General features: G+C 38.6%; 1 protein-coding gene across 2 annotated transcripts in view; it reads right to left on the reverse strand.

Moving 5' to 3' along the window:
* Positions 1 to 2540: 2540 nt before the first annotated feature.
* LOC140202763 (WD repeat-containing protein 91-like) overlaps positions 2541 to 12969 on the reverse strand; it is a 50439-nt gene continuing 40010 nt past the window's right edge. For both annotated transcript variants that reach the window (XM_072268071.1, XM_072268072.1), the window contains exons 14-15: positions 11856 to 12053; positions 2541 to 3596 (exon numbers count right to left, since the gene is read on the reverse strand). In XM_072268071.1, the coding sequence (XP_072124172.1) occupies positions 3432 to 3596; positions 11856 to 12053 (363 nt within the window). In that variant the 3' untranslated portion in view covers positions 2541 to 3431. The remainder of the gene's footprint in view (positions 3597 to 11855; positions 12054 to 12969) is intronic.

The following is a 12969-nucleotide window of genomic DNA, read 5'->3' on the forward strand; positions in this document are numbered from 1 at the left end:
ATCAGCTGGACATGAAAACAACTGAATTCACTAAGCAGCCACAGGCAGTGAAGCAACTTAAAAGTCCATGATTCTTGGCGGCTCCGGGATGAGCATAGCCGCACTGGCTACGGTGATGAACCAGCAGCGAGTAGATGTAAGCTGGAGTTTTTATGCTGCCGGTTCGAATGAGGATCAGGTGCCCTAATCAAGGAGCCCAGTGGAACACAGGGAAAAGGAAATGAACTGAAATGAGAAGTCAACGGATCAGGCCATGACAATATAAGACCCTGGTCAGACCCCACTTGGAGTACTGTGCTCGATTCTGGTCGCTGCACTACAGGAAGGACATGGAAACCATAGAAAGGGTGCAGAGGAGATTTACAAGGATGTTGCCTGGATTGGGGAGCATGCCTTAGGAGAATAGGTTGAGTGAACTCGGCCTTTTCTCCTTGGAACGATGGAGGATGAGAGGTGACCTGATAGAGGAGTACAAGATAATGAGAGGAATTGATCATGTGGATAGTCAGAGGCTTTTTCCCCAGGGCTGAAATGGCTGGCATGAGAAGGCATAGTTTTAAGGTGCTTGGAAGTACGTACAGAGGAGATGTCAGGGCTAAGTATTTTACGCAGAGAGCGGTGAGTGCGTGGAATGGGCTGCTGGCGGCGGTGGTGGAGGCGGAAACGATAGGGTCTTTTAAGAGACTCCTGGATAGGTACATGAAGCTTAGAAAAATAGAGGGCTGTGGGTAAGCCTAGGTGGTTCTAAGGTAAGGCCGTGCAGCACAGCTTTGTGGGCTGAAGGGCCTGTATTATGCTCTAGGTTTTCTATCTTTCTATGATAGAATTTGGTTGAATGGATGCAGACAGTTCTGTAAGAAGACCATAAGACATAGGAGCAGAATCAGGCCATTCAGCCCGTCGAGTCTGCTCTGCCATTCCATCATGGCTGATCCTGGATTCCACTCAACCCCATACACCTGCCTTCTTGCCATATCCTTCGATGCCCTGACTGATCAGGAAACTAGCAACTTCTGCCTTAAATATACCGACATACCAGACCCCCACCGCAGTCTGTGGCAGAGCATTCCACAGATTTACTACTCTCTGGCTATAAAACAACCTCAACACCCTTGTTCTAAAAGGTCACCCCTCAATTTTTTGGCTGTGCCCTTTATTTCTGGATACTACCATCATAGGAAATGTCCTCTCCCCATCCACCTTATCTAGTCCTTTCAACATTCGGTATGTTTCAATGAGTTCCCCCCACATTCTTCAAAATTCCAGTGAGTACAGGCACAAAGCTGCCAAGCGTTCCTCATAGGTCAAGCCCTTCATTCCTGGAATTATTCTTGTGAACCTCCTCTGGACTCTCTCCAATGACAACATATCCTTTCTGAGATATGAGGCCCTAAACTGTTGATAATACTCCAAGTGGGCCCTGACTTGTCTCTTATAAAGCCTCAGCATTATCTCCTTGCTTTTATATTCTATTCCCCTTGAAGTAAATGTCAACATTGCATTTGCCTTCTTTACCACAGAGTCAACCTGTAAATTAACCTTCTGGGAGTCCTGCATGAGGACTCTGAAGTCCCTCTGCATCTCTGATGTTTGAACCTTCTCCCCATTTAGATAATACAATTATTTAGAACTCTTGTACGATATAATGCCACCTTCTCTACACTGATGAGAACCATCGTAAATTGGGAGAACGCTCTGTCAGGTACCCGTGCTTCATCCGCCAAAAGTGGAACTTCCTGGTGGCCAAACATTTTAATTCCATTTCCCATTCCTGTTCTGACATGTCAGTCCATGGCCTCCTCTTGTGTCACGATGAAGTCACCCTCAGGGTGGAGGAACAACAACATTCTGTCTGGCTAGCCTCCAACATGATGGCATGAATATCAATTTCTTCCTTCAGTAAGTCCTGACGAAGCGTCTCGGCCTGAAACGTCGACTGCACCTCTTCCTAGAGATGCTGCCTGGCCTGCTGCGTTTACCAGCAACTTTTATGTGTGTTGCTTGAATTTCCAGCATCTGCAGAATTCCTATTGTTTGAGAAATCTTACAATACCTCGTTGCAATAGTAAATATTTCCAGCTGATAATTTTCAGAACTGGAAGATGTTTTAAGTGAAATAAAAATTGCAGGGAAAGGGGAGACAGTGGAAGGAGAGGAACATTTGAGACTGGCTGGAAAGCAGTAGGCTGATTGAGACAAGTGCTGGTGGTGCTGGCGGAAAGACAGGCTGGAAAAAGGTCCAAGAGAGAAACAGCCAAGTTCACTGGAAATGTTAGCAGGAGGCAGTGATAGAAATATAAAATTGTAAAAGTTGAGGGAGAGAAAGTTAAATGTGGAAATAATGTTAAATAGGTGCATGAATCATTTGGATTTCCAACTCTGATCACAATATTACTTGAAGTTACCTGAATGCACAGTAATGCAATTCAGCTATATCATGGAATACAAAGCATTTAACAAAAGTATTACTACTACACCCAAGAGAACAGCTAAAGCAGATTCAGAACTCAATAATCATGGATCTCAGAGCCTGAGCCAAGTCGAGTATTCCAAATGTTTACTGTGACACAAGAATACAAATCAACTCCTTAGAAAGGAAAATATCTGACCTGAAGCTTGGTACATCTGGAGTTGGGATATGCATCAGTTTCCTGGATCCTTTGCATAAAGCACCAACTTGTCCAAACTTGAGACAACCATTTTAGTTCAAACTGTTACTAAATGAGCCAGATAAAGCTATTGACAGATTCTTCCAGTTTACATCTCTGCATTCAAGGGCATTTAACATGATGCTAATACAAGTGGCTTGTTTGACCATTCTTAACAATTCCCTGCTTTCATACACGTTAGCTGCCCACCATTACATGTGAAGCTACAAACCAGGTGTCTGCCACAGCAGTTTAACTTGCACCCTTCCAGAAGCTGGGCAGAGAAGTGCAGCACCTAACAGTTACGAAGGTCAAACAATGACCATGAACTTGGGGCTCAGACCCATCAGCGATCACACCCCTGGAGCATGAAGAAAAGGAACAACTGCTGCATAATCCTCAGGCACAAGTTGTACCTTAAGTTGTAAGTGAGAGGGAAATCCAGAATGTAGAATACCCTGCTCACGCAGAAGGCAATTACACTGTACAAACAAGGGCAAAAGGCCCACATGCTTAGGATTCCCAGAATTAGCTACCATTTTAAAATTGATTTAAATGCAATGTTGTTAAGACATGAAACAATAGCAGGAATGTTTTTTCATTAAAAAACTTGTTAAATACAGCATTAATCCATATGGCTAGAGAGAGTTTAGCACAATACTTGGAACCATTTCATGAGTGGAACCCTCAAATACAAATTGAAGTGTTGTAACGCCCACAGGTTCTGAAGCAATCTCTCTTAGGGAGGCACACCAGTGTTTCCTGTCCAGATGGGCCATAGCCTTATGGCTTGTGTGCCAGCAGAGTGGTCAGCTTTATTCTTCCATCCATTGATGCTGTCAAGCAAGTCCCACAGTCCATTGCGGTGCACCAATCAACAGTGACTACAGGAGCTCGATGACCTCCAAGTGATAGGCAGGGCTCCATGGCTCGGTCCGTGTTGGTCAGCTGCAAGACACCAAAGTTAATGGAATCAACAAGTGCTGTCCGGAACATCACCTACTCCTGGATCAACTTCTTACAGGTTTACCATCACTTCCTGGCCCTTCACTCTTACAAATTCCAGCATACTTTCACAAAACTACTTACTCAACCTATTCTGTTGCTTTCAATGAACTGGGTACACAAAAGCAGACAAACCGTTTGTACTGAATTCCCACAGGGTGTGCTGGAACGACAACTGTTTCGTCTACTGCAATCAAAGTATGAAGCCCCTGCAGAATTTACCAAGTATCACACATCTGTAATGTGGGCAGCTCTCCCCTTTCCAAGAGGCATCACTTGTTGGACCGGCAATCCTCTGATGCTGCCTTCTTGGGGACCGCAGGGGAATAGGGGTGTGAATTGAGGGGAGGGAGAACAGTGGGTATGTGGGACAGATGGACCTGGAGACATCTTGTGTTTGGGATGTGGAGTGGGAGGGGTGCCACGAGAAGGACTGAAGAGACTGCTACTCAATCAGAATCAGGTTGTTTTTTTTTAATATAATTTTTATTGAGTTTTCGAAGTGATTACATATAATGTTAATATCTATCCTCCCCCCTCCCCTCTCCCCTTAACCCTCCCCCCCCCGATATGTACCCCTACCTGAAAAAAAAAGGGAAAAAAAAAGAAAAAGCAAGAAGAACAAAGAACTGCCTGGATATTGGAAGGTTTCCACATGCTCCATGGGATTCAAAATAAATTTAGTATATTTATTTATTACTTTCCCCAAGGGACCAACATCTTATCATCGGAGCAACTAAATATGCCATCCTATCCTTTGTAAATGTGGGTGCCAAATATTCAAAAATGTTTCATATTCATCTCTTAAATTATAAGTAATTTTTTCAAGTGGAATACAACTAGAAATTTCATTATTTCAACGATTCATACTTAAATACGAATCCAATTTCCAAGTAACTGCTATAGCCTTCTTGGCTACTGCCAATACAATTTTTATAAATTCTTTCTGATATTTATTCAGTTTAAGTTTCAGTTTTATCCCTTCAATATCACCTAATAGAAATAATATAGGGTTATGTGGAAGTTGACTCCCAGTAATTTGTTCCAATAAAACTTTTAAATTTATCCAAAAAGGTTGAATTTTGGAACAAGACCAAGTAGAATGTAAGAAAGTACCAACTTCTTGATTACACCGAAAACATTGATCAGATAAGTTTGAATTTAATCTATTTATTTTTTGCGGTGTAATATATAATTGGTGTAAAAAATTATATTGTACTAACCTAAGTCGAACGTTTATTGTATTTGTCATACTGTCAAGACACAGTCTTGACCAATTTGTTTCATCAATATTAATATTCAGATCCGTTTCCCATTTTTGTTTTGACTTGTGGATTCCTTGTTTAATTGTCTGTTTTTGAATCAAATTATACATAAAAGAAATAAATCTTTTAATTTTTCCTTTTTGAATTAAAATTTCAATTTCATTGGGTTTTGGCAAAAACATTGTTTGACCCAGTTTGTCTTTTAAATAAGCCCTTAATTGAAGGTAACAAAAGAAAGTGTTATTTGATATTTTATATTTATTCTTTAGTTGTTCAAATGACATCAATATACCTCATTCACAACAGTCTCCTATAGATCTAATCCCTTTTTGGTACCAATTATATAAAAGTTGATTATCCATTGTAAAAGGAATAAGTCTATTTTGGATCAAAGGTCTCCTTGCTAATAAAGATTTCTTTATTTCATTATCAACGTTTATCTTATTCCATAGATCAATCAAATGCTTTAATATAGGAGATTCTTTCTTTTCCCGTATCCATTTAGATTCCCATTTATATATAAAACCTTCGGGTGTATTTTCTCCTATCTTATCTAATTCTATTCTAATCCATGCCGGTTTTCGTTCGTCAAGGAAAGATGCAATAAATCTAAGTTGATTTGCTTTATAATAATTCTTAAAGTTTGGAAGTTGTAACCCTCCTAACTCAAATTTCCATGTCAACTTTTCCAATGATATTCTTGACATCTTACCTTTCCAAAGAAATTTTCTCACACATTTATTTAACTCTTGAAAAAATTTCTGTGGCAATTGTATTGGTAATGTTTGAAACAAATACTGCAACCTAGGAAATATATTCATTTTTACAACATTGTCAAGATCTTCATGAATTTTTTTCAATAGTGGTAAATAATTAAATTTATATAAATTCTTTACATCATCATCAAGTCTTATACCTAAATACTTTATACCATTTACCGGCCATCTAAATTGGGTTGCTAATCGACACTAGCTAATAGTCTCCTTTAGTAAGAGGTAAAATTTTACTTTTTTCCCCAATTTATTTTATACCCTGATACTTTCCCATATTCATCCAATCTAGAAGATAATTTACAAAATGAATGCTGTGGGTTTGTTAAGTAAATCAAAACATCATCAGCAAATAGATTAATTTTATATTCCTCCTGATTAACTCTAAAACCCTTAGTATCCGAATCAATTCTAATTAGTTCTGCTAATGGTTCTATCGTCGATACAAATAAAGCAGGTGATAATGGACAACCTTGTCTAGTTGACCCTTTTTAACTGGAATGGTGTTGAAATTTGACTATTTGTCACTACTTTAGCATTAGGGTTAGTATTTAAAGTTTTAATCCAGTTTATAAAAGGTGTTCCTAACCCATATTTTTCATATACTTTAAATGAAAAATCCCATTCCAATCTATCAAATGCTTTTTCTGCATCCAAGGCTACTACTATACTCATCTCCTCCCTTTTTTGTGCCAAATGAATTATACGGAGTAGCAGAGTTACATTATCTGCCAATTGTCTATTTTTAATAAATCCTGTTTAATCCATCTGTATAAATTTTGGTAAATATTTAGATAATCTATTCGATAAAATTTTTGCTATTATTTTATAACCCGTGTTCAGCAAAGAAATAGGCCTATATGATGCTGGTTTTAAAGCATCTCTATCTTTTTTTTGGCAATACTATTACAATCGCTGTTGAGAAAGATTCTGGGAGTTTATGTATTTTTTCCGCTTGATGTATTAACTCCATAAAAGGAGGAAATAATAAATCTTAAACTTTTTATAAAATTCAGGTGGAAAACCATCCTCTCCTGGAGATTTATTACTTTGAAGTGATCCCAAAGCTTCTTCAACCTCTTTTAATGTAAAAGGCATATCTAATCCCTTCGTTTCCTCCAAATTCAATTTTGGGAGAGTTATTTGTGATAAAAATCTTTCTATCTCATTAACATCATTTTGTGATTCCAATTGATATAATTCAGAATAGAAACTTTTGAAGGTTTCATTAATTTCTAAAGGTTTATAAGTAATTTTATTTGTACTTGTTCTAATTGCATTTATCGTTTTAGAAGCCTGTTCTGTTTTCAACTGCCAAGCAAGAATTTTGTGTGCTCTCTCACCTAACTCATAATACCTTTGCTTAGTTCTCATGATTGCTTTTTCCATTCCATATGTCTGAAGCGTATTATATTGTAACTTCTTATTGACAAGTTGTCTTTGTTTTTCTTCTGTCATATGTCTTTGAGATTCTTTTTCTAATTTTGTAATCTTTTTCCAATTGATCTAGTTCTGCCATATATTCTTTCTTAATTTTAGATGTACAACTTATTATCTGACCCCTCAAATATGCTTTCATCGCATCCTATAGTATAAATTTATCATCCACTGAGAGTTTGTATCCAAAAAAATTGGATCTGTTTTTTCATAAAATCACAAAAATCTTGACGTTTTAATAATGTTGAATTAAATCTCCATCTATAAGTCACTTCTTCCTAATCAGTCATTATTATTGTCATTAATAAAGGAGAGTGATCTGACAATATTCTTGCTTTTTATTCCATATTTTTCACTCTGTGTTGAATATTCATTGATAATAGGAAAAAATCTATCCTTGAGTAAGATTTGTGTCTATTAGAATAGAACAAATAGTCTCTTTCTTTGGGATTGATTCTTCTCCATATATCAATCAAAATTTAAGTCTTTCATCAATGATAAAAGTTAGTTTTACTACCTTCGATTTTGTAACAGCCTTAGTTGATCTAAGACTGGGTCCAGGCAAAAACTAAAATCTCCTCCTATTAATATTTTTTCATGTGCATCAGCCAAATTCAAAAAAGCTTCTTGTATAAATTTTGCATCATTTTCATTTGGTGCATAAATATTCATGAGTCCATAATTCAGAAAAAAGTTGACAGTGTATAATCACATATCTCCCCGCAGAATTGGTTATTACATTTTGTATTCTAATTGGTGACGTTTTATTGATCAAAATTGCTACTCCCCTCGCTTTTGAATTAAATGAAGCTGCAACAACACTACCCACCCAATCTCTCTTTAATTTCTGATGTTCTGTTTCTATTAGATGCGTTTCCTGCAAGAAGGCTAAATCTACCTTCATTTTCTTAATATGTGTTAAGATTCTTTTTCTTTCACTGGTCCATTAAGCCTATTAACATTAAAACTCAAAAAATTCAATAAATTAGTCATTATTCTTAACAAAGTTACTCCAATCTAAAACATTACTTAACATCTCAACTCTCATAGTTCCTTGGGGAATCTCTTTAAACTTCACCATGTTGCTATGTGTTTCCTTCCCAATCATCCAGTCAAAAAGAAAGAAATAAAAGATAGATATGATACAAAAAGAAAAATAACAGAATACCCCCCTACTAATGTTGTGAATGAAAAAAAACACTATCCCCTCCATTCTGCGGGTCTTGGCTATTGCCACGCTTGCACACATGAATTCCATAGCGATTGGTCAGTATTTCTTCCAGCTCCCCCGTAACAAAAAAATTGTGTGTATATATATAAAAAAATTAATGTCACTATTCCCAACTAATATTCCTCAAACTTTAACCTTTCCTCCCCTCTATTATATAATTAGCGAGCCGAAACTCCTGAAGACAGGTGGCAGATCAACTGATGATCCCACTGGTGATAGCACAGGACAGTTAACATCTTAGTCCACGTGTATTCTGTAACTCTATATTCTTCCGCCTTTAAAAATCCACCAAGTCTATTCCTTGACCCAATCGTCATTTTTAATCCATCTCACACCCCTGAGTTTGTTCTTGTATCTTCAAAGAATCTCGCACAAACTCCTCCGCTTTCTAGTAATCGCCAATAAATCTTTTTTCTCCGTTAGCCAAAAAAGTCTTCAAGGTTGCAGGATAACGCAATATAAATTGATAACCGTGATCCCATAGGACTTTTTTCACTGGATTAAATTTCTTCCTTCTCTTCAAAAGTTCATAACTTATGTCAGGGTAGAAAAAAATTTTGTTCCCTTCTATCATCAATGGTCCTTTTCTATTCTTAGCAGCTTGAGCAGCCGCCTGTAGAATCCTTTCTTTGTCTTGAAATCTTAAACATTTTATTAAAATTGATCGTGGATATTGGTCATCTTGTGGTTTTAGTCTTAGAGCTCTATGTGCCCGCTCAATTTCAATTGATCGGTCCCCCTCTTTCATTTGCAAAGTTTCCAGGATCCATCTTTGAAAAAATTCTATTGGATTGTTTCCCTCTATACCTTCTTTAAGACCAACAATCTTAATATTACTTCCTCTACTAAAATTTTCCAGCACATCCACTTTTTCCAACAGTCGCTTTCTTTCCATTTTCCAGACAAGCATATCATTTTCTGTTTTTTCCACTCTATCGTTAATATGCTCCATTGTTCTTTCCAACTTTTGAAGTTTCTTATCCACTTTCTCCTGTCTTTTCATAGCTTTATCATAGCTCATCTTCATGTTTCTAAGCTCTATTTTTAATCCTTTCATTTCAATCATTACTTGCAATGAAGTCTCTTTTATGTCTCCATGATATCCTTTACTTTCAGTCTCTTCCAGTTCTTCCTCCTCCTCTTCGTCTGTGTTCTCTGCTGAATCCAATTCTGACTCTGAGTCACTTTCGCTTGCAGTGGCCGGCGGTTCTTGTAGTTTGAGTTGTATCGATTTGCGCATGCCTACTTCTTTGCGCATGCGCAATTCCAGCATCTTCTTCCCAGGGACCGCTACCGCTGCCATTGCTCCCTGTTCTTCTATGCCAGAGATAAAATGTGTCTCCTCCGAAGGAGATCCAACCTGAGTCCGAGGTTCCATCACCGCAGTAGGCCCTTTTATCTTCCCATCTCGCGACGACTTCACAACAACAGACTTCTTCTGTTGCAATTTACGAGGCATATTGTAAAATAGTCTTGAGAAGTTTATTAGTTTTCAGAAAGTATTTATTAACTTTGCTTTGTTTAAACGGTACTTTGCTGATTTTTTACGGGAGAGTTGGATTTACACGTCTCAATCCCACGTCATCACGTGACGTCCCCCCAGAATCAAGTTTTATATTATTGACAGGCATTGTGAAATCTGTTGTTTTGTGGCAGCAGTAGAGTACGAGACATTAAAAAAAGAACTGTTACATTAAAATTGAATAAGTAGTGAAAAAGAGGAATAGTGAGGTAGAGCTCACAGACCAATCATAGTTAAATGATAGGGAGGGAACAAATCAAAGTGTTAGACTGGTGGAGGTGGAATTTAAAGAGCAGAATAGAGAATAGCACAGCACTGTTCAGGCCCTTCAGCCCACAATACTGTGTTGACCTTGTAACCTACTTTAAAACCAATCTAACCCTTCCCTCCCAAATAGCCCCACATTTTTCTTTTATCCATGCACCGTATCTAGATCTCTTAAATATTACAAACCTATCTGACTTTAACACACCCCACAGCAGGGCTTTCCACACATTCACCACTGTGTAAAAAAAAACTGATCTCTGACATTCCTCTATACATTTCTTAAATTACTTTAAAATTATACCCCTGGTGTTAGCCTCTTCTACCCTGGGAAAGTCTCTGGCTATCCACGATCAATGTTTCTAATCATCTTGTACACTTCAATCAAGCCATAACTCATCCTCCTTTGCTCCAAAGAGAAACCTATCCTCAGAGGACTAATTCTGGCAGCATCCTGATAAATCTCCTCTGCACCCTCTCTAATGCGTCCACGCCTTTCCAATAAAGAGGTGACCAGAACTGAATACTACACTACAATTGTGATCTAACCAGCTTTGTAGAGCTGCACATTACCTCATGGCTCTTGAACTCAATCTCCCATCTCCAACACGCCATATGCCTTCTTATCCACCCTATAAACTTTAGGCAAATATAGTTGAGTGGGAACTATATCAAGAGTTTGTGAAAGAGTGCATGCTGAGCTGGGGCGGGGGGCTGCTCTGACAAGAAGGGGGCAATTTGAGGTTTTGACAGAAAGATCAGAGGAAGGACTCTGATGTAGAATTACAGCTTATGGCATCACAGGGTCATGGGCTCAGCAGAACAGCTGGATATTTGGGTGGTGCGTGTGTGGATACAAGCTCAGCAGATGGTACTGCTTCAGTGACCCAGGGTCAATCCTGACCAATGCTGTCTGTGTGCAGTTTGCAAGCTCTTCACAACCACATGGGATTTACCCCAGGTGCTCCAGTTCCTTCCTACATCCCAAAGATAAGTGGTAGTAGGTTCTTATAAATCATTGGTCCCAACTTGGTTGTTTATTAGAACCAGTAGGGAGTGGGGTGGGGGAAGTGGTGTATGTGATTACACTGGCAGCCAGTATACCATGGGCTCAATGGCCTCCTCTCAAGTCAGAAGAAATAAATGGGGTGAGGATAGGGAAAAAGAAAAGGTACGAACCAGAATCCTGGACCAGCACTATGGCATTACTAGGGTTTCCCCTGAGAGTGGCCAGTAATATTCACCCTGGACAATGTGAATGTTCACCAATGCTACAAAGGGACGTCACAAAGGGATGGAACAGTGAAGCAAGCAAACCAGTTCCCCAAGCCTGTTCCATTGTGGAATTGGAGCATGACTATTCTGTGAATAAATTCCACCTCCAGGGCGTTTGTCAGTAAATATCCATCAATCACACGGTGAATTCCTGGCAGCTGCACGATTCTAGGGGAGTTTCAACTTCTATCCTGAGGAAGAACCTCACTCCTGAAGGCTCAACTCCTTGTTCAAACCCTACTATAAAAGAAACACTATCAAATTGTTAGCTTAAAATTCTATTGTTAATGTCACTCTTAACACACTGACTTATTAAAAAAAAAATGACAGCAGTGTTTAACTTCAAGATAAATAGCACTTCCTATAGGAGGGAGAAAGCAGAGGGTGTGAAAATGCACCAGCTTCTTCCATAATAAATGCTTGAGGCCCACGTCTTACCTTGTGAATAATTCCACCAGTGGATGAACAGGTCAACACATAGTGTCCCTCTGAGTCAAAGGCAAACAGTCTTCCATGCGGCACCTGCACTTGCTTGTACCCGCTGTAACCAGACAGCACAAACGGGCCAATAGCATCCGGCTGTACCCCACACTCTGAAACCTTGACTCCACTCTTATGAATATTCCACTGTATCAACTGGATTGGCCCAAGAAATCAAAATAAATCAGTCAGAGATGTTAATAGCTGCACTTTCTTCAGCTGGTATATACATCTTCACACTGCAAAATAAAACTGAACATTTACTAGTTGAAATTGTAAAAACAAAATAGTTGTGTGTAGGTTAGGTTGTGGGAGTGGGGGGATGCGGAAGAGTGTGTAAACCTTGGTTTCACAGGCAGGGACCTTTCATAAAATGGGAGGCTCAGCAAAATGCCAGCCGAGAACCAGAACTGACATCAATTAAAGAATCACAACTATAAGGAGGGAAGATCCAAGTGATGGCTATTGATTGACGCTATAAGGGTGAAGACCAAAATGATGGTCAATCATATTTTCACGTGTACATTAAACTTCAAAGGACACGGAAAAATGAGGGCAATCATAGAGGATTTCACACTAGGAACTTGAATACATTCAGTACACAATTCCAAAATTCTATTCAAGACATTTGTTTTGCTTACACACAGCAAGCCAAACAACCAGGCTGTAATACTTAAATTTAAATTTTGGAAATTAAGCTGAGCAAGCAAAAGGACTAACTAGTGGGACAAGAGTTTTATGGTAGTGAGTACAATTTGTCTAGATTTAAGAAAGTTATGGAAAAAGATTTAGATAAGAGGAAGGAAGATGTTAAATTGGTGTACTCCCCATTTTACTTACAATTGTCTCTTTAAACAATAACATTTCAGGGGAAACAGCATTGGTTAAAGCTGTTTACTTTGCGTAAATTATTTTCAACAAATTTCCTGTCAGGCACCAAGATGCAAGGAAAGTTTTGCTCTGATACAGGTCAACAGATTTTTAGCTTCACGGCACTTTTCCTTGTGATGAGAACATTACTACGGGGGAACAGTTCCAACCCCATTGCCATTAAACATTCCAAGGAAGCTCC

Source organism: Mobula birostris, chromosome 9, assembly GCF_030028105.1.
Source record: "Mobula birostris isolate sMobBir1 chromosome 9, sMobBir1.hap1, whole genome shotgun sequence".
Taxonomy (NCBI): domain Eukaryota; kingdom Metazoa; phylum Chordata; class Chondrichthyes; order Myliobatiformes; family Myliobatidae; genus Mobula; species Mobula birostris.